The sequence below is a fragment of the Topomyia yanbarensis genome, chromosome 2, assembly GCF_030247195.1.
Source record: "Topomyia yanbarensis strain Yona2022 chromosome 2, ASM3024719v1, whole genome shotgun sequence".
Lineage (NCBI taxonomy): Eukaryota > Metazoa > Arthropoda > Insecta > Diptera > Culicidae > Topomyia > Topomyia yanbarensis.
Genome location: NC_080671.1, coordinates 345688035 through 345711455, shown reverse-complemented (window position 1 = coordinate 345711455; position 23421 = coordinate 345688035). Strand labels below are relative to the sequence as shown.

The following is a 23421-nucleotide window of genomic DNA, read 5'->3' as shown; positions in this document are numbered from 1 at the left end:
CAAACATCTTTAAAATGCATGAAACGTCGAGATTTTATGTTATCTCGAAAAAATTTTTTTTTATAAAAATCCACTTTTTGGGACTTTGCCGATTTTGCACCTTTTTGCCTTTCTCAATAGAAAGGTATTGCAATTGCTCTGAAAACCGACTTTTTAACGGAGGCCCGGAGGGCCGAGTGACATATACCATTCGATTCAGTTCGTCGAGTTCGGCAAATGTCTGTGTGTGTATGTATGTGTGTGTATGTGACCAAAAATGTCACTCATTTTTCTCAGAGATGGCTAAACCGATTTTGACAAACTTAGTCTCAAATGAAAGGTGCAACGTTCTCATAGGCTGCTATTGAATTTCTAATGGATCCGACTTCCGGTTCCGGAATTACAGGGTGATAAGTACGAACACGCAGAAAATGTCGATTTTAATAAATTCTGCAATGAATGTATAAAGGTGAAAATTTTTCCAAAATATGACCACAACTGCTTCGATTTGTAGTATTAGGTCTCTAACATCCATTCAAAGTCTATTTGGCCACATTGGCCACCATCCTCGGTTCCGGAAGCCCCGGCGGAAGTATCTAAATTCAGAATAACAGTCACATCGGTTTCTCGGAGATGGCTAGACCGATTCGACTAAACTTGGCCTCAAATGAAAGGTATTGCGTCCCCGTAAATGGCTATTTAATTTCATCCCGATCCGACTTCTGGTTCCGGAGTTACAGGTTGTGGCGTGCGATCACATAGCAAATTGTGATTCAAACCGATACTCCGATGAAAGCAAAAAAGGTAAAAATTTCGCTAAAATGTCTCTCAAACAACTTCAATTTGCTGTTCTAGGTCACTGACGGCCAACCAAACTTTCGTTGACTACATTGACCACCATAGACGGTTCCGGAAGTGCCCGGGAAAAGCGGCCATCTTTCAAAATTTACGAACTCGCATCAGTTTCCCGGAAATGGTTAGGCCGATTTTCACACACTTAGTCCCAAATGATAGCTATAATATCTCCACAGATGTCTATAAAATTTCGTACGGATCGCTTATAAGGGCCCGGAAATATAGACTAAACCGTCCGGTCACATATGAAATTCCCATATAAGCCGGAACTCAATTTTTTTTTTCAAAGGGGGGACCCCATGAAATTTCAGAAATCGAATTCGTATTTTTGATGCCAAACATCTTTAAAATGCATGAAACGTCGAGATTTTATGCTATCTCGAAAAAATTTTTTTTTATAAAAATCCACTTTTTGGGACTTTGCCGATTTCGCACCTTTTTTCAGTTCAATATTACCGTGGCTGTTTTTTCTTTTTCAAAATTTTAGAACTCGAATAATGATTTATTTTCCTGTATATAGTTGTCATGTGATGTATAATAATAAAATGTAATATATGCGTTTAAAAGCTTTTAATGAATACAAACAACGCACACATTCTCGTGATTCATGATTGAGAAAGGCACAATTGCACCGCTAGGTGGATTAAAATAGGTTTTTTATATTGTAACGACATTTAATTAGCAAGGGACTGGAAGGTGAAGTATTTTTCAAATATTAAGAGCCATAGTACTCAAGGGAGAGCAAGGATTTGAAGTAAGAAAGTTTAGAAAAGCGTGGAGTAGGGTCAATGAACAAGCTTAGAGTTTCCCGGTTACTTAGCTTTTTGTCTTCTGCAGCGCAGGAGTCAGGATCTTATATATATATATATATATATATATATATATATATATATATATATATATATATATATATATATATATATATATATATATATATATATATATATATATATATATATATATATATATATATATATATATATATATATATATATATATATATATATATATATATATATATATATATATATATATATATATATATATATATATATATATATATATATATATATATGAAATAATTAAATACAAAAAAGGCGTTATATATTTATTATCCAAGACACATATCTAATACTTGTATTAGCACATACTTCCGAACTGTTATACACAGTATTATAGCGTATCTGTTACTGCCTACGTTCGTGTCGAACAGCAGTATGGCAAATTCTCTTGCTCGCGTTTTGATCTCATCTTTGCAACTGGTATATGGGGTAAAGGGCCCAAATGGTAACAAATTCCTTTCCCGAATTTTCGGATACTATTGTAACAGACTTCGTAGCTTACAGCCACACACAAACAGACGTAGCAGCTTGAAGAAAATTCTAGAAAAAACATCGCCCACGGTATACTAGCGACACCTGTTGAACACATTGCGCAAAATATAATTCTCGTAACCATGTCATATATTTTTTTTCAGCTGAAGTTCTAACAATTCCCACCCTTGCCAAATGCCAGATAATAAATGAAAGGTGGGATTATTTTTACAGTTGTCAAATTTGAAGAGCGAAACAAAAAAATCGTCGATGTCGCATACTACGGCTTCTCACGGAACAATGATTGCAATGGGCATATTTAAAGAATGCAGAGTAACGACTGTATTTCTACGACCCATCATAACTATTTACTGAAAAAAATAAAAATAAAAAAGGTAAAATAGTTTTTGTTTTGTTTGAGGAAATCAATTCTTGTCGTCGTTTCATTGTTTTGTTTTTGTTTCTGTTCTATGCTCTTTACCGTCGCTAGTATCCCGCAGACATTAGGTACCCTAACAGGAGGCGTTATTAATGGCATTACTGCGCAGAAATGTCACTTTTATTGATCGTGTAAGGACACCTTTCAAGGTAGACATATTACTTCATTTTTCATGCTAGTGTTTACTTTTACTTCTTGTAAGTACAAAATCGCCAAGGTGATATGGTAAATTTTCTTAACTATATCTTGAAAGTGGAATTGTTTCTTTGAATTTGTGGACTATTTCACGCGCACGAATGGTGAATTGTAACACGTTCGGAATTATAACCAGTTTACGAAGCAAGAATCCATGAATAATATTCCAAATGTCGTGTAATGATTTGCGAGAAAATATCAAGACTATTTCAATGTGATCTCATTCACAAATAAAGATCAAGACGTGATAAATCTTGAAATAGTTAACGTCGTATATTCGGACCAAGACAATGTTCCTAAATCTATCTATATATATAAAATTCAATGTTTGTATGTATATGATTTAAAGACTTCCAAACGGCTTAACCGGTTGTACATAGTAGGCTTTGTTATGGAGCGTGTTTGTGTGCTATTGGTTGGGAATTATCAGCCCGCCAGATGGCGCTACGGAACAAATTGTGTTTTCCTCCTATTTCGATGAAAGTCGCAGAAACGCGCGATGGGTATTAGCTAGTTTGTGTATAAAATAATGATGAGGGTGTAACCGTGAAAACAAACACTTTGCGTTTTTTAGAACTTTGCGTGAAACGAATTGATGAAAACTTTTGTACATTATAGTGTATCATTTCAATATGATGAAGCATTTTGTGGAACGTCTCTGGAAAAACATGATTTGAGGTGTTACCTGCTATTCAAAAACTACTTAACCGATTTCTTTCAAACTTTGCATACACATTCTATGTTAAAAATACCGGGTTACGTCGAGTTTTTTAGATATTTTTTCATTTAAGGGGGTGTTTACTCATAAAAAGGTGGAATTTTTAATGAAAAATGGAAATTTTTATTTAAAATAAGTAAAAATATCTTTGCATAAAAAAATTACAGCATCTTATTGAAATGATACACTAAAATGTCCAAAAGTTTTGATCTAATTCGCTTCACGCAAAGTTCTAAAAAAATTCGCAAAAAAGTGTTCTTTTTTCACGCTGAAAGTCATAAGTCTTTTAAAAATTTACCATAGATATTTTTTGTATCAATTCATATCACATTTGACTTTATTTTCAAACATTGGAGTTAACTTAACTCTTAAAGGCGCAAATCATTTTTTTTTAAATTTTGTGAAAATTATCTCATAGCATCAATACATTACTGTGATAATTTTGAAATGGTTTTCGCAATGTTTTAAAACAGCGTTCTGCGTTTAAGGGTTAACTAAATTTTACACTATACGTGTTGTATTTAATGATTACAATAAGTATGTAAATGTATTATTTATGTATAATATAACTGGTAGCGTTGTAACTGGTGTCTGACGGAATCAATTTTTATAGTAAGACCCAGAGTCTTTGCAATTTGAGAGTCTAGTACAGAGGAATGCGCATACATACATAATAGGACTAGCTCTGGAGAAAATTTTCAATAGAACCTTAGTAACATTGCGAGCCTCTTTCTCTTTCGATTATTACGACTTCACTACAAAACTTGGCACTAAATTTTCAGTACATATCGAAAGCTGATCATAGTGCGTCCCAAAGCCGTATTTAGGAATACAAAATTGATAGCCCCCAAATAGCTTGTTTTAGCTTTGTGATGTCTTTGGCAAACTTGTTAGTTCTTTTTGCGATTTTTTCCAATGAATGGAATTAGGGTGGTCCTTGTAGTTAGGGTGTTCCAAGTATCGACTGTTTAGATGTGTGAAGTTTACCTGAGCAATGCTCCACGAGCGAAATCAACACTACCATGTAGTGGAATCGTTTGTGTTTTGACGTCCAGTGGGCCGAATAAAAGCGATTTGGATTAAATATGTTACACCTCCATAACAAGGAGCATTGCACCCGAGAAGTGTAAAAGATTGTGAGAATTCTACTTTTTTATTTTGATTATAGAAGTTTTAACCTTAGGGGCATTCGCCTCTTTTCTATTGAATGGTGTTCTCAGGGCCGTCGAGAGCCGCGCCGGGCCCCGGGGTTCGAAGTACTGACGGGCCGTACCATATATGATTTCTTATTTCAACATCGATTAGAGGAACTATACAAATGCAACCATTTCAATTAAACTATTTTTTATGAAAATTGTTTATTTGATACGATTCAATGCGTTAGCTTACCAGAGTCGTCAGTAATTTAAATAAGTAATAGATGAAAAAAATAAAAATAATAAAGGAATATTTGTTTGTGGCTGGCCATTAGAATGACTTGCGTCCGATTTGCCATTGCAATTGGAAACCTTTTTTGCGACATTGCCATACAGTCCATATCGCCATCGTTCATGCTCCCTTGACGCACGTTAATGCTACCATCGTTAATGCTGCTCAGAATCCGAGCTTAGAAAAATTGACATCCCTTCGTGAGCTTGAAAGAGAAATAAAATTCTATTTATGCCCGCCGCGATGAATCGAAGGTTTGTTTGTTTTCCTCGTCCGTCCGCTCTGAGATCATCAAACAAAAGTGCACCAGATATAGATTATGCAGTTCAGTTATGCTCGAAAATGTAAAAGAACTTAACTTCTTCCTTCAAACTGTCCACATAATAACAAATGAATGCTTTGGTTTGTGAATGAATTTATATTTCCTCTGCACTCAACCATTCGATTCTGCATAAAATTTCAGTCAGTTTGGAAGTGAATGAATGAGGGAAGCATTGAAACTGAATATTGAATTCAGCAAATTAATCAGAAATAGGCAACTGAATGTAAAATTTCGCACCACTGATGCTGCCTTGTTTCTTATTGTTGGTACATGTTGATGATTTTGAGGCACTGGATGCAGCTATTGCAGTTGTCACTATGACCTGAACGAATTTTCTTTATTGGTTTCTGAACATGGTAAAATCGGTTTTGGTATCAGTTGTGACATTTGCGCCAACATTCAGAGAGAAAACATTCCGAATGCGATGAATGGGATCCAACAGCGAAGTCTGCTGTTAGAAACACTGAGACAGAGAGTTGTGAGAGAAAGAGTTTCAACTTTTGGTGAATACTAATAGGTAGAATAAGTATCTAGTTCAATTCCCACATTTTTCTGCATCAAATGTGTACACTGGAACCTCTATTTACGGACCAAGCCAAGGGTTCGAAAATTGAATTAGTTCGTTTTTTGGGATTTTAGATCGTAAAAAATTCGCTTCACATTCTTATCAAAATTCGTTGGTTGAGCAACATTATCGATAACCCTAACAATATGGGTATTTCCGGAACGGGCTTGACAAGTACATGATGAAAATGGATATTTGGCACCTTTTTGAAATCCAGAATGGAGACTTCCGATTGAACAATAATCTCGATAACCCTAAGAATTTGGGAATTATTTAAACGGGCTTAATGAGTAGATGATAGAAATGGTACCTTGGAGCTATTTCAAACAATATCTGTATAAACTATGAGGGTATTTTTAAGCGGGTTTGCCGAGTAGATGAGCGATGCCCTTTTGAAGGCCAATATAGCGTCTTCTGGTTCAGAGAAGTTTTCTATAATCATATCATCCGCATCACAAATCAATATACCTATATCTATTCTATGATTATCTTTTTTCGAAAATGTCAATATTTTAGGTTATAGAGATGTCTTAACTGGAATTCGCCATCTTGGTTTTTAAAGTGGCTTCATTCATTGATTTTCGTCATCTACTCGTCAACCCCATTCCGAAAATATCCAACTTTTATTAGTAACATTAGCTAAGAATATGATAAATTGTAAACAACTTCATACTGTACACTTTGACAAACACTTGCGATAAATGAAACCAGAATGGTTCTATTGCACTGTTGAATGAATCTAATTGGGTTACGTTCACGTACTTCAGAAAACCATTGGAACGATTGGAACGTAGTTATTATTATTGAGAGGGAAAAAGCCGCGGGAGTGGATTTTCAAAAGCTCCTTCTCCCGTAGGCACAAAACCTCTATCTTTTAGGTATCAACATTTAACAAACAAACCAAATGATACAATGACTAACACTAAACACTGCTTAAAATAAACACTTCTTAAACTCTATCTTACATAGGTAAAGTATTAACATTAACATAAAAAATTGGCTAACACTATCAGGTTTGTGAAAGGGTGCGCGAAAACAATTTTTTTAAAGAAGTGCGAGACAAATTGAAGTCAAAGACATTGAAACATTGATTGAACACTCTACACATGCTACTGACGGGTTCATTTTTGCCATAATTAGTACGAGACACTGGAAGACGGACAAAAGAGTAGGAACGAAGGTTTCGGAGGCGAATATCAATGTTGAGAAGACGGAGTAAATCAGGGCAGTCAATGCGAGACAATAACAGATCAGAGACAAAAGACGCTTTGGTCACATTGCGGCGCAAAGACAGTGTTTCAAGACCAATGAGGTTGCAACGATCTTCGTATCTGGGCAGATTGTAGGGATCGCTCCAAGGCAGGTGGCGCAGCGCAAAACGCACAAATTTACGCTCAATACTCTCGATGCGTTGAATGTTGTTCTTGTAGAAAGGAGCCCAAACAACGGCGGCGTATTTCAGTGTGGAACGAACGAGCGAGCAGTACAACGTTTTTAAGCACTGTACGTTAGTGAAATGCTTAGTAACCCTAAAAATAACTCCTAGATTACGCGAAGCCTTAGACGAGATAAAAACAATGTGATCCTTAAATGAAAGCTTTGAATCCACAAGAACTACTAAATCTTTCGCTGTAGTTTCTCTTTTTAATTTGTTTTGCAAGATAGTGTAGTCGAATGTTACGATGGAGCGTTTTCGTGCAAACGTAATCACAGAACACTTCGAGGCATTCAAAATCATCCTGTTAGTCATGCACCAATTAGCGAAAATGTCTAACTGAGATTGCAAAAACAAAGCATCAGAGTAACTTTTAACTATATGGAATAACTTATAATCATCGGCATAAGACACTTTGAAGCACTTAATCAATGAATCCAGATCGTTTATGTATAGAAGGAAAATATAAGGACCGATATGGCTGCCTTGAGGTACGCCGGACGTTACGTCGAAGGATGAGGATAAATGATTCCCGATTTTAACAGACATTTTACGGCCTGACAAGTAAGATCGAAGCCATTGGTTGATTTTATTGAAGGCGGCCGACAGATCGGTGTATATTGCATCAGCCTGCAATCGATCCTGTAGCGAGCGAGCGAGCGATAAATGAGGTGTAGGCTACTAAATTAGTGCAAGTAGATCGCCTGGGAATGAAACCGTGTTGAGTTTCTGAGATGTATCTAGAACAACAATGTGTCAAAAACTCGAGAACGATGAGCTCCAATAATTTCGATAGTGCACATAAAGATGCGATTCCTCGGTGATTGGGAACTTCGCTTTTGGATCCTTTTTTATAAACCGGAAAAACGTAAGATGATTTCCAGATGGTAGGAAACACTCCGGAACTTAACGATATATTGAAAACGACGGACAGAGGTAGGCAAAGCGACGACGAGCATTTTTTAATGATAGATGATGGGATTCCGTCAGGTCCAGGAGTGTTAGAACACTTGAGTTTTGTGCAAGCTTTTTGTACAATATCGGAAGATATCGTGAAATGAGGTCCAATACTAGTCCTACGGGGAATGTTGTCGGCTGCTGCGGAGACTTGTTGATTATTAAGAGTATCATTGGTAAAAACACTGCTGAATTGTTGGCGAAATAACTCACAGATGTCCGGCAATGAAGTCGCTTCTAAATCACCCAGCGACATAGAAGTGGGTAAACCTGACTCACGCCTCTGTTCATTAACGTAATTCCAAAACTTTTTTGGATTGTTACGAAGGTGGCTCTGAATACGATGAAGGTAGGAATTGAAGAGAGACTTATTAAGTCTCTTGTAACAATGATTTAAGAAGATTCTGATTCTTTAGCATATTGGTTCGGTATTTCGAAAACTTTTTTAGAGCTGACCTTTTGGCCAATTTAAACTTTTTTAGTGTACGATTCGACCATGGAGGATATTCACAGCCATGATTGAGTTTTTTAGGAGTAAACTGGTCGATAGCATAAATCAGTACGTTCGAAACAATTTCAGCCGCTGCGTTTGCATCAGATTGTGGCAAGATTTCATTCCAATTGATACGAGACAAGAAAAGGTGCATTCCTCGAAAATCTGTCTTGCGGTAGGCATATGTCAGTTTCTCAGTGGTATCTTCGAATGTACAAGGTACACATTTTCGGAGAAAACAATGAAGACCAGGGTGGTGTTGGCATAGTTTAACGAGAGGAGCTGGAGCACGACAAACGGCAAAGTGATCGGAGAGCTCCTGGCTTCCAAAGCAAAGATCCAAAATACAGTTGTTGTCATTAGTGACGTCACATAGTTGAACTAGCCCCGCGGTGCTGTAACCGTCGAGTAGCTGAGTGATACACGTGTTAGTTGATGAGTGTGATGAGTCTGGGTACAGAAATGATGTATTATTGCGAACCCAATTAATGCCGCTAAAGTTGAAGTAGTTGATTGTAATATATTTGCAGTGTCGACAGAAAAAATAAACTTCATCAATTAAATTAAAATAAATTTAATTCAGTTAAAAATGCGGGCCCCCAAAACAGACCCGGGCCCCAGGGTAGTTGCCCCCCCTGACCCCCCCTCTCGTCGGGCCTGGGTGTTCTCATATCTTTCAGTTAATTAGCTTTAATTACCTTTTAGTTGTAAAGTAGTTCAAAGTTGATGTTTTTGATGAGGTTTTTGTTAATTTTCTCAAAATAATGAATTATGATTATAGCAATATCGTTTATTCAAAAGATGGGTTTGAGGACGATTTATAATATGTTCTTCAACATGATATTCCTATCTCTTCTCGTTTCCTTGTAATTTCACTTCTAAATTTTTCCTGTAAACGACCTGCAAGTGTTTAAAAGACTTTAATCTAAAAAATATGCTTTATATCGTTATTACCAGGGCTTCACTGGAAAGTTGAGAAAATTTCCTTTCGATGTATGTACAGATATCTTTTAGTTAAGTTACTCAAAATTAGCGTTTTTTGGAGAGTTTTGTAATTATTATAATTATTAATCAACTAAATTTATCATCCCTATTATTCATTTGGTGCCTCTTAATTTTCTCTACAACTTGTTATTTGACACTTTATCCCTATCGCTTTTCATTTCGCTGCAATTTAATAATTAACACAGCATGACTTCATCACAGATGTAGTGAATACGAAATCTTTGTTTTTGCATATGAAACGAGGCGTTAAAAATAATTTTGCTTCAAAACTAAAAGAGATAATTGATTGGAGCCAAAGAAAGAATTGTAGAACTTGCTGAGATGCATTAATTCCATGATAATAATGGTGCTGTTTCTTATTTACTATTTTAAGAAAATAACGAAAATGCTAATAATAACACTATCTTTAAACTAATTAGCTTCTAAAAGAATACTAAATTCACTTAACTGAATGGTATTTATACTTTTTTCTATGCAAGATTTTCCTGACTTTCGAATAAAAATAAGAAAAGGTACAATAAAGGCCATACTTTTTCAATAAGAGCTAGTATAAGTGAATATGAGATAAAAATATCCAAGTTCAATAACCCAAACACATGAAAACAAAAAAAGATAAGTGTATCATGTCAAGGAACAAATTATGTAACTCTTCAAGACTAAAAATTTGAATTATTAAAATGGTGATGTTAACTATTAAGATTTTCGCGAAATGGACGAAAAATCTATCAAAATTGTTAAATTTTAAATAAATCGCTGTGAAAAGGTTACTTAATCTCATTAGCTGAAACATTTGAGGACATTTTTCAATGGAAAATTTTCTCACCTATCCAATGGATCCAAAAAATTTGAAATACAAAGTATATTTTTTGAGTTGGAGCTATTTTAAGACAACTAAGTTTTTAACACAAAAAATTCAATAACTTAGTAACGGTTGAGATTTGAAGGTATGTGTAGAATGATTTTTTTCTCCAAATATGCCAGTCAATCATCCCTCGAGAGGTTCTTAACCATGAACCAAACACCCTGTATATGAATTACAGACTTCAACGCCCTTATCTTCAATTTATAATATTTAATATAATTTTCTATATTAATATTAAATTTATTATTCTATACATTACATGGAATATTTACATTGTATTCATTATTGCATATTCAATGAAGTGTATAAAATTACATGGGAAGGGAGGGAAAGCAAGGTCTGAAATGAGAGAGACGCGCCTTTCTAACAAACAAATCATCAGGCGGGTTAAAGCTGGTATTGCGAAATTGTTGATTATGTAGCAGGATGTTATTGCTGGAAGGAGATTCTCAATTCCCCGCGGAATGCGCATAAATGCCTCTGTTTACGTGTCCGCCCAACCCTATTTTGGCCCTTTGTTAACAGCAATAATATGCAAGTTACCTGATAAACACATTCAGTCTATTGTAAGTCTACCCGCATCCACTGGTAATGCCTTGAACTGATGGTGGCTTCCTATTACATACATACATACAATTGAATGTTTGAACATTTATATATTGCATTCGTCTTCTATTTATTGGGATATCATTAGATACAAAACATGCGAGAGCACATTTTAGGCAATTAATTTTATTAATCTACAGTGGTGTAATAAATAACAAAAAAGATTGGATCCATATTGAATTTTCTCAAAGTATACAAAATACATATATTTTCCATCAACAATGTCTACCTAAGAAAAGCGTCTCGTATGGAGCATAAAGTAGACAAAGCGACAACAATTGGGTAATCTGAATTTTGTTTCTCGCAAAAACTTGATTCGTCGAAGTCGATCTGTAAAAAAAACTTTATATATAGTGTTATGGAGAATAAACTTCTTACGGGAAGGTTATTTTTACTTTTAGACGTAAATTTGGTAAAGTTTGAAATTGTTTGTGGAATAATTAAAAGACGTAAGAACTTGCGGTGATTTTCGTCAGCGAATCCGGGCGAAGCATGGTCCGAAAACTACGAGCCTGAAGTAACAAAGATCATTACAATTTACTAAAAGCTCATAATTTCTTAGAGGTATTAATTAGAAGTATTTTTCCTTGGTTTTGATATTCTTTTCCATATAAAAATCTAGTTAACAAATTTTCTATTGCGATTAGAGCTATATTCACCTATTAAAACATGTTAAGATATGTCTAAGGATTAACCTTTGATGATATGTGGGCATGTAGGGCCTATTAAACCAGAGTGTAAGTGATCTTCCTATGGAAACATAGCAAAAACACGATTTTTGATTGGAGACACCTCTAAATCATGTACAAATTAAGTCATTTTAGGGAAAGTTTTTAAATTCACACCTAGAACAAAAACCTGAGCAGACCCATGTATATTTCAAAACTGTTTCAAAATGTGGAGAGGTCTAATGTACATTACTTAACATACATCGTTCTCGCAGACAGCTAAATCGATTATTACAATCTTCCCCTCGCTTAATGGCTAATCAGTTATAATGCATGTTTACCATAACGATAAGAAAGAAAAGTTCTCGTGGTCAGAAACAATCTGATAAAAAGTCTGATGATCTGATACACTTTGCATAAGCGGTCCATGGTTCATGGTAATTCAAACTTCTGATGTACTTTTGCGCTGAAGTGTTTATACACAATAAATGTAAGAGATCGAATCGTATCTGCTAAATATGCGCAATTGTTCATTGTACAATACGTAACATATTATAACCTCATTTAATTAAAAAATGAATTAAAATAAACTATTTTAAAATTTCTCAACAAGTTAAAAAAAATCTGAAGGGGTCCGGACTCACAGGACCCTTCCCCTGGTTCCGCCACTGAACCCTTACTAGGCCCGAATTAACCCAGGTCCCCTACGCCTTTCTGAAGGACCGACTGGATACTATATTGCTCTCATATGCAAATCGTTCATTTCAATAAGTTTGTTACATTTATAACTCAACTTGTGACGAAAACAGCATTGCAATAAAATTCTGTTATTTCATTTTGATTGGATATGTGTAGAAAAACTTGTAAACGTTAAACTTAATGTAATAGGGTAGAAGTACTATAATTCGCCCCCTAAATCATTTGTTTTCAAAAAACCGTGAATTTATAACACTATTGAACTAGTATAACTAATTTGATTTTATCATTTCTTTTCAGGTATCATATAATAACAATTAATCCTGATTGAAAGTTATTAAAAACATTCAATTAACGGAAAAATAACAGTATTCTGAATCAAGATCTGTTTTAATTTTCGTCCCCCCAAATTTTATCTTCGCCCCCCTCTTGTTCTATTGTTTCGCCCCCGTGCTTCCAGGCACAATTTCACGAATTCTATCATGCTGCAATATCACAAAATAGGCAATAGAGAAAAGATTAGACAAATCCAGGTTGTGTTGTCAATAGCCAAGTATTAAAGAAATAATACATTAACTTAAAAACGCCTGTATTCATTCTATCTATTTACGGTTTTGGATTCAAGACAGTCCAGTTTCCATCTACAACGGGTGAAAGGGATCAACCATTCGTTAACTAAATGAAATTACTAGAAAAATGCTCTAAATGCTTGAAAAATTAGGACACCCCAAAGCTTCCCTCTACCAAAATAGTTACAGTGAAGATTGTCTAATTCTACCATTAAATGCATTTGGAAACTTTTTTTTTCTTAAAAGTTATTTTCGAAATGTCAGCTGATATTCTTTTAGTAAATCGTGTATGGAGCAGTTAGTTTTTTGGAGTAGACTAGAAGTAACAAAAACATTCCGTTCAAATATTTCGAATATTTCCAAAATGACTTCAGACAGGAGAATATGGGAGACTTGACTAGGTTTTCAGCTAAACCTACATAAATCTCTATAAAAGCCTTCAATCCTTCAAAAGTCGATGAGATATAATGTGCAAAGTTATTATTCGTGTTCATGATTTTTTGCAGAATTTTTAATTTAATTTTTCAAAAGTTTTAAAAGTTTTTCTGTGATAGTTTTTTTTGTTAAGTCTGCCCACTGCGGGGAAGAATTTCGAAAAATCATAACAAAAAATAATGGCATTTTTCCATATTGTCGAGATCATTAGGTAGCAGTAAAAATATAGAAGGGTTACATTTCATAAATTTTGAGTTTTTATAAATTTCTTTTTAAGGATTAACTGTACTGCTTACATTGCATGTTCACACGTCTCGAAATCAGTCATATTACCGCTAACTTTGTTTTCTAATACTAAAATATTTAGACTGATGTTTGAGGTGGGATTACCATATCAGGAATTATGTATTTTTCTTCAGCTTATTGCCATTTGGTTAAGTCTCCCCATCATTGGTTTGATAAAAATACATAATTTAATGCAAATCCATTAATTACAGAATATTTTCTATGAGGAAAGGATTTTTCATTCCAATCTTTTAAAATTACCTTAAGGGATCGAAACAAGTATAAAAATATTTTTGAAAAAAATTTAAGAACCGAATAGAAGACGTCATTGCCAAAAATAGAATCTTGCGCTTGGTCAAGTCTCCCCATGTTCCCCTACTCACTTATATTAATCACAGACAGAAACTCCGTTGTATTTGTTTTCAATATCCCTAATAATACTTTCCATTTGAATTAATTTTTGTCTTGTTTCTCTATAAGCTATTAACAAGATGAATGGAGAGGATGTATTTTGATGGGTTTTGTCTACCTCGCAGAGAACGCTCGAACCTGCTCGATATTTTATGTACTCTTTAGAATGCGCATATTTTGAATATATAAGGGAACCCGGGGCTTTTAAGACCGTTGCACAGTGGTTTAAAACGCGAAAAACGTGATCGTTTTGAATAACTTCGAATTGGTTCGTTGAAGCGATATACAACCTTCGGAAGAATTTGTGACAATGAAACGCCCCTTCTTTCTAAATTAAAAAATTGTTGATTAATCCTCCTATAAGTGAGATGCAAAATTAGGAGGAAAATTTGTTAAAAACCAAAATTTCTCACTAGGGTGAAAATTTGTTGGTAAAAACCAGTCTTTGTACAGGAGGGCACAAATCCTTATTTCATACTATGTTGCGTTTCGGCTTCGCCTCAAATATAGCATAGTGCTTTCGCATAGGCCTGCTAAGCCAAGACAAGTTTCGGCTTCACTTGTGTCTCATCGGCATAAACAGAACTTCTGCTCGAACGGGACATCACGTTTGATCAGTCGTTTGATTGAAACACATAGTGTGTTTTAGTTTTAAGGGATTTGCGTCAAGCCGGCGCTAATCTATTCCGACAATGTGTTAGTGTCGGTTTCTGATGAGGCGAAGCCGAAACGCAACATAGTACTCAAATGTGTTTTTCATTTTGCTTTTAAGTATAAAATATATGATAATAACTTAACCATACCATGATACTGCTGCTATATTCAACATTACTAAAAATGCCACTTCATCTAGGTGGAATGTATACCGCAAACAAATCAAAACGACAATTCGACCCAGGTGCATTGTTCATGTTGGATTTAAGCGACTCTGACGAAGATTCTGATGCGGATGAGTGTAATACCGATGGTGAATAGTAAACGAATTACTATAAGAATATTCCTTTTTCATTTATATACCAATGCAAATTCAACCGTCAATTCGTTCTTCGCAAACACGAACAATCAATCCTATATTGATGGTCCAAGTCTTGGTACTACATTTCATTGTGGCACTTGACCTTCTCTGTCGACAGACTTTGAAGCCAATGTCAGGGTTTATGTGCCGCCTACTTATACTAAAAATCCTTTCTCATTAGGGCTTGACCATACGACTACTGGCTTATAAACCAGCGTATTACCCGTACTACCACCGAACAATTCACTTTATCCAAAACCCAGTAAAGATAGAAAGCCGATGTCTTCGGCAATGTTTCTTGTAAGAGTATTCTCTAAAACTTTTCCGAAGACACTACCACTTTATCTCTTCAGTTTCACCGAATATGTTTCATACCATGATTTTAGACTAGAAAAACATCTTTTTCGACTCTAGCTACCAGAGCCCTGGATACAACCGGATACAAAGGATTTGTTCAGATGCTTATAGCATTTTTCTTCTACTTTCAAACCCATACTGAGTGGTCTGCCCGTTTTTGCCCGTTCATGAGTTATTTGAGAGCAAAGTAGGCCGTATTTCGAACAAAAAACGAGAATATCTCAAAAACGGTTCAACATAATTTATTACTTTGTTCACAAAAATTATGTATTTCATTAATTGTGACAGTTCTGTAGAACATTTTGGCCTTCTAAAAAATCTTGAAAAAAAGTTATGATGAAAAAATGATTTTTCCGGGCTTTTCTCAAATAATGCTCGATACCTTAAAAACCATTAAAGATAGGACATTTCCACCTTCGGTAAAGTTTCTTATAAATGAATTTACTACAACTTTGCTGAATACTTCAACTCGCTATCTTTAATTATACGAGAAATAAATTTTGCATCTCACTTATAGGAGGATTAATCAACAATTTTTTAATTTAGAAAGAAGGGGCGTTTCATTGTCACAAATTCTTCCGAAGGTTGTATATCGCTTCAATGAACCATTTCGAAGTTATTCAAAACGATCACGTTTTTCGCGTTTTAAACCACTGTGCGTTGGGACCCCCACGATTTCTCAGAAAATCGTAAGACTTTTTGACTGTCGTACATATTCGTGGAAGCGCCATTCTGAAACATTAATTTTGACAGATGAATCTCATGAATCTTTGTAAGGAGTCTCTACATTGTTTAAAAATTTATTGCAAAGATCTAAAAAATGTATTCGAAGCAGTGCAAATGATTTTTATTGCTCCAAAAATAGCTGAGGTTTCAAACTAATAATTAAGACCTTTGACCGATAAATTATTTCACGTCTACCAACCTAAAGGTCGCTTTGCTTAGGTAGGTCCGAATAGCCCCGGATTCCCCTATACATTCGTACAACACCAAACAATACGTTTGTGAAATGTTTTAAAAATGCTATTAAAGTAGCTTAAATTGAATTGTTAATAACATATTTTTCAGGTCCAAATTTCTCTTCAATTACGCAGGTATTCCATATTTTAGGAATTCAATATGTTACACACAATCTTAAAACGTACTAATTGAGCTTCTAATGAGCAAGTTAAGAATTGGCTACTTCATTGAAGGTTGCGAGAGCGATTTTTTTAATTTCATTTGCGTATGATGGTAATTTATTAAAACCAATCATTTATCTCAATAAATAATCCAAGATGAGTAAGTTCTAACTGAAAACTAAAATTGATAATATTTGTGTGACCATTGTTGGTTGGTTTCGGGACTGCGGAATCTTATTCTCTGGGTCGAATGGTAATATTTAAGTTCCACGGCATACTATACCACAAAAAGAGTGAGAGATCTTATTTGTAGTTACACGGCAACGCTTTACGATCGGTTTGGGGTATTTAGGAAACCGGTTAGCGGACTGAAATATATCTTCAGAAATTCTTGAATCGTGGATACAAGTGGATCTTTATACTCTATTCTAATGATTAAAGTTCATAAAGTGATTTTATTTTATGAGGCGCAGACGGTGGGAATATTAAAAAAAAAAACACTTTACAAGCCCAGGCAGAATAATAATGACTAATGGCTTAATAATTAGGAAAGGAGTCAGAATAAGAATATTTTCGGGGGTGGAGATAGCGTAGTTGGTAAATCGATAGCCTTGTACGCAGCTCGCCTGGGTTCAATTCCCAGGTGAGCATTGAATTGCGTACAATTCAATGCTCCTTCGTGTGGGTCACCAGAGTCGCCCTTGTCAGAAGACAAAAGAGTAAAGAGATTCGTTGGGGATGGTGGTGTAGCTTTCTTTAGCATTCCTGTAAAAGATCACTTGGAACGTGCCTTGAGGGAAAGATTTCAGTTTATCAATGCGTTTTTTGTACGCATTGATGTACAAAAAACGCATTGTGTGATATACGCATGTTTCAGTAGGGGAACTTTTCAGGATTCTTACTGCAAGAATCATTCTTATCATTCTAGCCGCATTTTGTGGGCGTTATGGATACAATGCATTTCAATGGGCGGATGTGTGGCACAATTGTTTGCAATTTTAAGGCATTCATGGCACACTGTGCAAACAGACGGACAGGAAGCCGAGCCGTGGGCAAGAGGGTGTAGTTTGGCAAATCGGACCCTATAAGCATTTGATTAGGGGAATCCTTTTGTTTTAAAACCGACATGAACATAACATGGAAGCCGTCATTATCATGTTTGCGAATAAAATCTTAAATCCATATTCGTCGTCGTTCAGAATGTGGTTCACCATCTTCCACAGCTTCCAAACACTGTATTCCCAAAACTATGGCAGCCTTTTTCGTATTTTCGATGAAATTTGAAACTGTCAAAAACGAGTGCGTTTGCGGTCAAACTTAACCGTGGCACTCTTTTGTCTGCGCCTAATGTAATCATGTTGGCAGTCAAATTTGTGACTGTAGAAAATTGACCAGTCCTCGACGGGTAAACTGTTGCAGAGAAACTGTCTAATGTAATCGTAACTTTAGTGACCGAATCAGCGTATCGAGGAGAATCCGCATAGGTTTAAACTTTAATATCTACTTTACTATATGTACCGTGATGCATCGAAATTAGGCCACCTAAGGCAAATACTGCAAAACATGTTTAAATTTACGGGCTTAATCTGATGTTTGCTTCAAAGTTCGCCTACCTGTTGAAAGTTAATACTTAACTTGGCTTTTGATAAATGATAAATTTTCAACGAACACCATACTTTTGTCTGACTTCATTAATACTTTTCTTCCATTCCCCGTCGACTAATGTGACCGGTTTAATTACCAAACAAAATGCTTTGTCAAAATTCGTATACCCGCTGAAATTGTCATTGCCACAAACATGCCGCAGTATATCAAAATAATATGACATGATGTTAAGGTGGTAGAATGTCGAGATCGGTCCGGTTTTGTGTCCTTACGGTACAGCTATTCACTGGTCCTCAAACGTGTATCATTGTTTCGTTCGGTACACTACTAAGGATAACTTACCACAATATACCTACATTCAACGGAAAAACTTTCTCAACGAAACACATAAAACAACGCTAGTTTTGCCCAAGGCAAGAAACTTTCCAGCTCACTCTCGCCGGGTTGTGAATAATTAGAATCGGACTAATGGCAACTTTTCTTTATTTCTACTTCTTCTCTTTTTCTGCTTCTCTGACCTTCCCCATCTCTCTTTGCAGACATACCTTAGCACAGCAGAAGTCATACGAAGAGCCATGCGACAGCAACCACAACAACACCAGTACAAGCAACAAAAACTGCTACCCCTCGCAATATCACACTCAGTACCCCCAGCAGCCCCAAACCGTGACACGAGGAGGAGGAGGAGGAGGCAGGCCGATGACACGCGCTAGCAGCAAGGAAACCCCGGCGGTGGTGGCATGCCAAAAGCAGCAACCACAATCGCCACCGGTTCTAGTTCACCGGAAATCGATTATGCGGACGGCCAACAGTGTGGAAAGTGCCCCGAACAGCAATGGGAACAACTTTAACATGACCACGCTGGCTTCCACCGGGTCCGAGTCCAACTTGGCCACGATGAAACGTCAGCCGTCGCTAGGTGGTATTAGTCGTAGTCAAAAGAGTAGTAGTGTTATTGGTATAAATAGTAGCAACAATAATAACTATATTGGTCCTGTCGGTAGCACCGGGGTCAGCGGGGTGGGTTCAGGTGCCTTGGGCGGGTGTGGCGTGGGTGGTGCTACTGCTGATTTTTCAATGAGAAAATCGACTCTGCTGCGAAGGATGTGGAGCAAAGAAATGCGAAGATATGACCGGTCTGGCAGTTGGTCACCACCTTTAAGGCGAGCACCGCGCCGAATTTATAGTATTGAGAGCATCATTCCGCCGGAAGGACTTGGCGGCAGTGGTGGGGGGAGCGGTGCCAGCAGCGAAGGAGGGAGTTGTGTGACAACCACGACGACTTCGTGTAAAGAATGTGCGAAGTTGGAGAATCAGTACAATAGTATCGCTAGAAGTGGCAAGTTGGCTGAAGAGTCCCCGAAACGGCTTCGATTGGCGACCTCGTTAAATAACGTTAACAATAATAACCTTCAGAAGGGTGACGGTGTTGAGGGACTAAGTCGGGTCAGTACTCCGGGCAGGATTCTGGTGTCTAGTGAAGGTGACAGTGTTAGTTTGATTACGAAAAGCTCTAAACCGGAGGTTTCCAGCAGTACGGAGACTGCGAGTACCCCATTGTTACGTCACAAAGATCTAGTCGTCAATGATCGTAGCAAGCGGAACTTTGTCTTCATGAATGCCGGTCCGAATACTCCCAGTACGGCTAACGACGTTGAGCTAGAAGAGGCTGATCTGTCAAGTAGTACATCGTCTATTGCGTCCCAGGCTTGTGCCAGGCCAGTCGGCCACACTGGCTGCACTGGTACTATCCTTGAAGCAAGCGAAGAAGGCACATTAATCGATAATGAGCAGGAGGTCAACAAGGACGATACCAGTACGATTTTGAACGCACAGGATAACGAAAGTGATCTGAGTGAGTTTCTGAAAGAGGAAGCATTTGCCCGTCACGATGATAATGAAAATTGTCGGGAAGCTGCTACTGAGCGCGGTGGTGATACTGATGCTAATGTACATCCTCGAGAATGTGCTCAGACTGTTGGTGGTGGTGCACCATCAGGATCTATTGCTGTGAAGGTCAGTGAAAAACAATTGAACGAAGAACATTTCCCCTTGAAAAAACAAATCGCACGGCGGAGTAGTGATGCGAGCAGTAGTGCAGTAAGCATTTCCACTGGGAGTACCGATAGTGAAAGCTCAGACAATGTTGCCAACTTGGACAGTGTGAGTGAGAAAAACAGACTAGCTGTTCTGACGCGTAGTGATATTTTAAAAAACGAAGAGCATTTAGATGAGTACATATCAAATCTATTGGTTGATAACCTGAACAACCTATTACAAACAAACGAGGTTTTTGCGAGTAGTGTTGCCATTTCAAGAGTAAGTGCCGATCAGAAAAATAATAACAAACTAACACTAGACGAAGTTCAATCAATAGATCCAGTTGATAACAGGCCAACACAGGTTAACGAAATGAAACAAAAGCTACCCGAGAAATATATCAATGGAGGCGGTGGAGTGGTATGTAATTCACCGCCGCAACCAGGGAACAAACATCATCAAAGCAAGCTGGACAAAGAATGCGAGAAAGAGAACCAGGATACCATGAATAACAATCATCACGAGAGTGGTGCAAAAATATCATTCAATTATATTCGTAAGAAAAATGGCGAAAGGCAGCATAATATCAACGGTTTTTATTTGGTTCCCAAAAATAACTCTCGCGAATCGGATGGCGTTCCGTCGGAAATCGATCTCAATGGAAAATATTACTTTCCTACATATGGAATTGAAACAGATCCATCGGACTACACGGACATTGCTTCGGAGCCCGAAGTGCAGATAATTAGCAAAATTGGTACCGGTTCAACATACCGCGGAAATGCTCACTCAAGATCTGTAATAGTCTCTCGAATGTCAGCTTTTCCGCGGACAGAATCGATGGAGGTTCAACCATCGTCAACCTCAGCCGAGGAGGAATTCGAAGAGTTAGCGGGTAACAACGGGTCCGAATCCGATACTCCGAGTCTGGTTGATAGTCTTGACGAGGTAGAAATCACACCTCGAAGAAGACACGATCGAAAGAAATCCTCTGCTGTAGCTAAGCCTGCCCCGGCAGCCGAGGTTGCAACCAAATCCGAGTCTATCAGTTCGGATAAGTCACCTCGGCACGAAAAAGGCGAAGCTTTCTTCGTTCCAATTCAAGACACTGCTGTGATATTGGACGACAACATTGTGGTTGCCGATGCGATGCCTCTGCTCATCAAGGAACGACTTAATAGTCGTCATCGGTTAATGATCTGGCGGAGAGAACAGGAAAATCTTGAAAAGCACCGAAAGATGATGCGGCTGATCGAACAGAAGAAATTCTATGGTGAACCGGCGATTCAGGTCATCAGCACAATCGATCGCGCTCTTGGTCGTAAGGAGCATATTGCTCCTGAGGACAAGAAACGAGTCTTTGGCCAATCCTTGGCAAAATTGCCCAAGGGCAAAAAGAAAGGCAACGTTATGAGAACAGAGCTCGGCATGCTGGAGTCCTATAAAATCGATGCACGAGGAAACATGCAGATTCAAAATCCAGCAGGAGGTTCTAGTGGCAGTACTTCAAGCACAAAGAAAGTTGCCAAAAGTCCTTGGGGACAAGCCGCAGAGAGAAGACAAACAAAGACTATCGTAGAAGTGCCTCCGGTGCAAACCTCTACAAAATCTTCGGTCCAATCGGCAACGGCTACAACTAGTGTATCATCGAAAACCCCGCGAAAAACACCTGTCGATCCTAGAAGAAAGCAAGTACTCAAGGATGTTCAGCAAATGACACTTTACCAACAAGCTGACCTTACTCCAGATATCGAAGGTGGTCCGAGGCGAATGTACCAGAAGACAGAAATCCAGGAGGGAGACAAACATATCGAAATCTTGGAGATAGTTGAATGTGGTGACAGTGCTACGGGAAACACTCCACGAAGGATGCCACGAGTGAAGAGTGCGGGAAGTCGATCTGGTCATATAAGGTCACGAATTCCTGTGCCCATCTACAGATGGGGTCGCTACCGAAGAAGCAATATTTCGCGAGAAAACAGCCCACTCTCGACTGGCGGCAATAAGCCAAAGGTTGATCGAATGATTGCCGATCTGCTGCTAGAAGCTATGACTAACCCAGATGATGTGGGCGTAAAGTTCATAAAATCACCGGAAGAACTAAAAGAAAAATCGAAACGATCTGCGGGAAATCGAAAAAATAATACCACTAACAGTGGCACCCCGAAACGATCAGCCAACAGTGGAAGATACACCCAGAGATTTGAGATGATCCCGGAAGAACGCAGCAGCGTATCGGTGGGATCCTCCAGTGAAGAGCTTTCCGCCGGAAGGAAGAAAAACTCGTCACCACGTCGAGTAAGCTTCGACGAGCACCATAAAATTCTCAACGTAGACGAGCTTAAGCCAGATGCATCCAAGCTGGCACCGAAAGTCATATCTCCCCGGCCATCGCCGAAGCAGTCGCCGAAAAAAGTAACTCCAACCCCGTCACCTGGCCCCAAGGCACCTGCACTGAAAAAGAACAACACCACCAGCCGCGGAAAGGCGGCCATCCAGAGCGATGTGGTCGAAGAAAAGGGCTGGATCGGGTTCACCACCCAGCACGAGGACACGGCCACTCCGGTCAACGGTGACAAAGATGAAGGTATTTATTGTCCCTATGCAGGCACCCACCTGATACAGGCTTTCGTGTTTACATTTTCTTTGTGGCTTGTTTGAGCTGTGCCGCACACTTACCACAACCATCCCTTAAAGTTAACTAGATTCTAACCCCAAAAATAGTGCGGGCCACTTTCGCTTTTTAAAATCGCCTTGCTGTGGTGTAGACAGCGTCTCGCATTGTTTGCATGATTTCACCATTCACCAACACACAAAACTGGCACGAATAGACTTTTACAAATTAAAACATTCACCATAAGATGCATGCTTTGTGACTTTTCGTGTTTTTTATTTTCCTTTTAATTATTCTACCTATAAACTGGACACCCCTTAGCTTGTGAAATCAAACCAGGTCAGAATTCATAATGGCTTCTTCGTCGACAACGGTGTCAAAAGTTAACGAAAAATTTTAAATTGAACCGCAGGAGAGCACATTTTCGCTAAGG

The 23421-nt window shown here is 37.7% G+C and overlaps 1 protein-coding gene across 15 annotated transcripts in view; it reads left to right on the top strand.

The window, feature by feature from the left end:
• The window catches only part of LOC131684155 (uncharacterized), a 527188-nt gene that overhangs the window by 483217 nt on the left and 20550 nt on the right, over positions 1 to 23421 (top strand). For all 15 annotated transcript variants that reach the window (XM_058966759.1, XM_058966757.1, XM_058966756.1 and 12 more), the window contains one exon: positions 18874 to 22961. In XM_058966759.1, coding sequence (XP_058822742.1) covers positions 18874 to 22961 — 4088 coding nt within the window. The remainder of the gene's footprint in view (positions 1 to 18873; positions 22962 to 23421) is intronic.